The sequence below is a fragment of the Eucyclogobius newberryi genome, unplaced genomic scaffold (genome assembly GCF_026437365.1).
Source record: "Eucyclogobius newberryi isolate DKJ021-1_F unplaced genomic scaffold, fEucNew1.0.hap1 SCAF_96, whole genome shotgun sequence".
Classification (NCBI taxonomy): Eukaryota; Metazoa; Chordata; class Actinopteri; order Gobiiformes; family Gobiidae; genus Eucyclogobius; species Eucyclogobius newberryi.
Genome location: NW_027316539.1, coordinates 300,001 through 302,500, shown reverse-complemented (window position 1 = coordinate 302,500; position 2,500 = coordinate 300,001). Strand labels below are relative to the sequence as shown.

Genomic DNA, 2,500 nt, shown 5'->3' with positions numbered 1-2,500 from the left:
ACGCCCAAAGTCACTGGGACAGGCTCCGGTCCCCCGCCTGAGGCCCAAAGTCACTGGGACAGGCTCCGGTCCCCCGCCTGAGGCCCAAAGTCACTGGGAAAGGCTCCGGTCCCCCGCCTGAGGCCCAAAGTCACTGGGACAGGCTCCGGTCCCCCGCCTGAGGCCCAAAGTCACTGGGACGGGCTCCGGTCCCCCGCCTGAGGCCCAAAGTCACTGGGACGGGCTCCGGTCCCCCGCCTTAGGCCCAAAGTCACTGGGACGGGCTCCGGGCTCCAGTCCCCCGCCTCAGGCCCAAAGTCACTGGGACAGGCTCCGGTCCCCCGCCTGAGGCCCAAAGTCACTGGGACGGACTCCGGGCTCCGGTCCCCCGCCTGAGGCCCAAAGTCACTTGGACGGGCACCGTATAAAACCTATAATTCAATAGTTACACAGAGCCGCTTCAAACAAAGTCCTCAAACTCACGATTTGTGCCACGAAGCTGGTGGTGTCCATGTCCTCCACCGGCTCAGCACTGCCATCTGGAGGACAGTGGCAGAGTGGTTAGCCTCAGGTTCACATGTGCATCAAAAACAAGAACGTAGTTTCAGTGTGTGAGCCAGAGCAGGACATGAAGAGGCTGAGAGAAGGAAATGAGGCAAAACTGTTCCTGTGCACGCTAGCTTTAGCCACGCCCCTCAAACACACTAGCTTTAGCCACGCCCCTCACACACACTAGCTTTAGCCACAGCCCTCACACACACTAGCTTTAGCCACGCCCCTCACACACACTACCTTTAGCCACGCCCCTCACACACACACACTAGCTTTAGCCACTTCCCTCACACACACTAGCTTTAGCCACGCCCCTCACACACACTAGCTTTAGCCATGCCCCTCACACACACTAGCTTTAGCCGCGCCCCTCACACACACTAGCTTTAGCCACGCCCCTCACACACACTAGCTTTAGCCGCGCCCCTCACACACACTAGCTTTAGCCACGCCCCTCACACACTAGCTTTAGCCACGCCCCTCACACACACTAGCTTTAGCCACTTCCCTCACACACACTAGCTTTAGCCACGCCCCTCACACGCACTAGCTTTAGCCACGCCCCTCACACACATTAGCTTTAGCCACGCCCCTCACACGCACTAGCTTTAGCCACGCCCCTCACACACACTAGCTTTAGCCACGCCCCTCACACACACTAGCTTTAGCCACGCCCCTCACACACACTAGCTTTAGCCACGCCCCTCACACACACACACTAGCTTTAGCCACGCCCCTCACACACACTAGCTTTAGCCACGCCCCTCACACACACTAGCTGCACAAGTCGCTCCACCTCCTGTCATGGCGCCTCGATCTGGGCCCTCAATGTCTACACATGGTCCGTATTATCTGTGTGTATGTGTGTGTGTGTGTCTCTGTGTGTGTGTGTGTGTGTGTCTGTGTGTGTGTGTGTGTGTGTGAGTGTCTCTGTGTCTGTGTGTCTCTGTCTCTGTGTAGATGTGTGTGTCTCTGTGTGGGATGTGTGTGTATGTCTCTGTGTGTGTCTGTGTCTCTCTGTGTGTCTCTGTGTGTGTGTGTGTGTGTGTGTGTCTCTGTGTGTGTGTGTGTGTGTGTCTCTGTGTGTGTAGGTGTGTGTCTCTCTGTGTGTGTCTCTCTGTGTGTGTCTCTCTGTGTGTGTGTGTGTGTGTCTCTCTGTGTGTGTCTCTCTGTGTGTGTGTGTCTGCGTGTGTCTGTGTGTGTGTCTGCGTGTGTCTCTCTGTGTGTGTGTGTCTCTGTGTGTAATGTGTGTGTGTTTCTGTGTGTGAGTGTGTGTGTGTCTCTGAGTGTGTGTGTCTCTGTGTGTGTGTTGTGTGTGTTTCTGTGTGTGTGTCTGTGTGTCTCTGTGTGTGTGTCCATGTGTGTGTGTGGTGTGTGTGTGTGTGTGTGTCTATGTGTGTGTGTTTTGTGTGTTTCTGTGTGTGTGTCTGTGTGTCTCTGTGTGTTTCTCTGTGTGTGTGTGTGTGTGTTTGTCTCTGTGTGTGATGTGTGTGTGTCTCTGTGTGTGGGTGTAGGTGTGTGTCTGTGTGTGTGTGTCTGTGTCTCTCTGTGTCTGTGTGTGTCTCTGTGTGTTTGTGTGTGTGTCTGTGTGTGTGTATCTGTGTGTGTGTGCGTCTCTGTGTGTGTCTCTGTGTATGTGTGTTTGTGTGTCTCTGTGTGTGTGTGTGTGTGTCTCTGTGTGTGTGTGTCTCTGTGTGTGTGTGTGTGTGTGTTTATGTGTGTGTCTCTCTGTGTGTGTGTCTGTGTGTGTGTGTGTGTCTCTGTGTGTGTCTCTGTGTGTGTGTGTGTTACCCACCAAATTTCTAAAGTCTGTGCTGAACAGTTTGTTAGCACCACTCACTCACATAGTCAACATGTCGCTTCAATCTGGAACATTCCCAATGTTTTTGAAAACTGCGGTCATAAAGCCTCTCCTAAAGAAGAGCAGTCTTGATGCCGCAGTACTGAGTCATTACCGGCCCATCTCTAA

General features: G+C 53.9%; 1 protein-coding gene across 1 annotated transcript in view; it reads right to left on the bottom strand.

The window, feature by feature from the left end:
- edaradd (EDAR-associated death domain) overlaps nt 1–2,500 on the bottom strand; it is a 16,782-nt gene that overhangs the window by 4,772 nt on the left and 9,510 nt on the right. Inside the window, exon 2 of the mRNA XM_072439573.1 lies at nt 463–518. Within this exon, the coding sequence (XP_072295674.1) occupies nt 463–518 (56 nt within the window). The remainder of the gene's footprint in view (nt 1–462; nt 519–2,500) is intronic.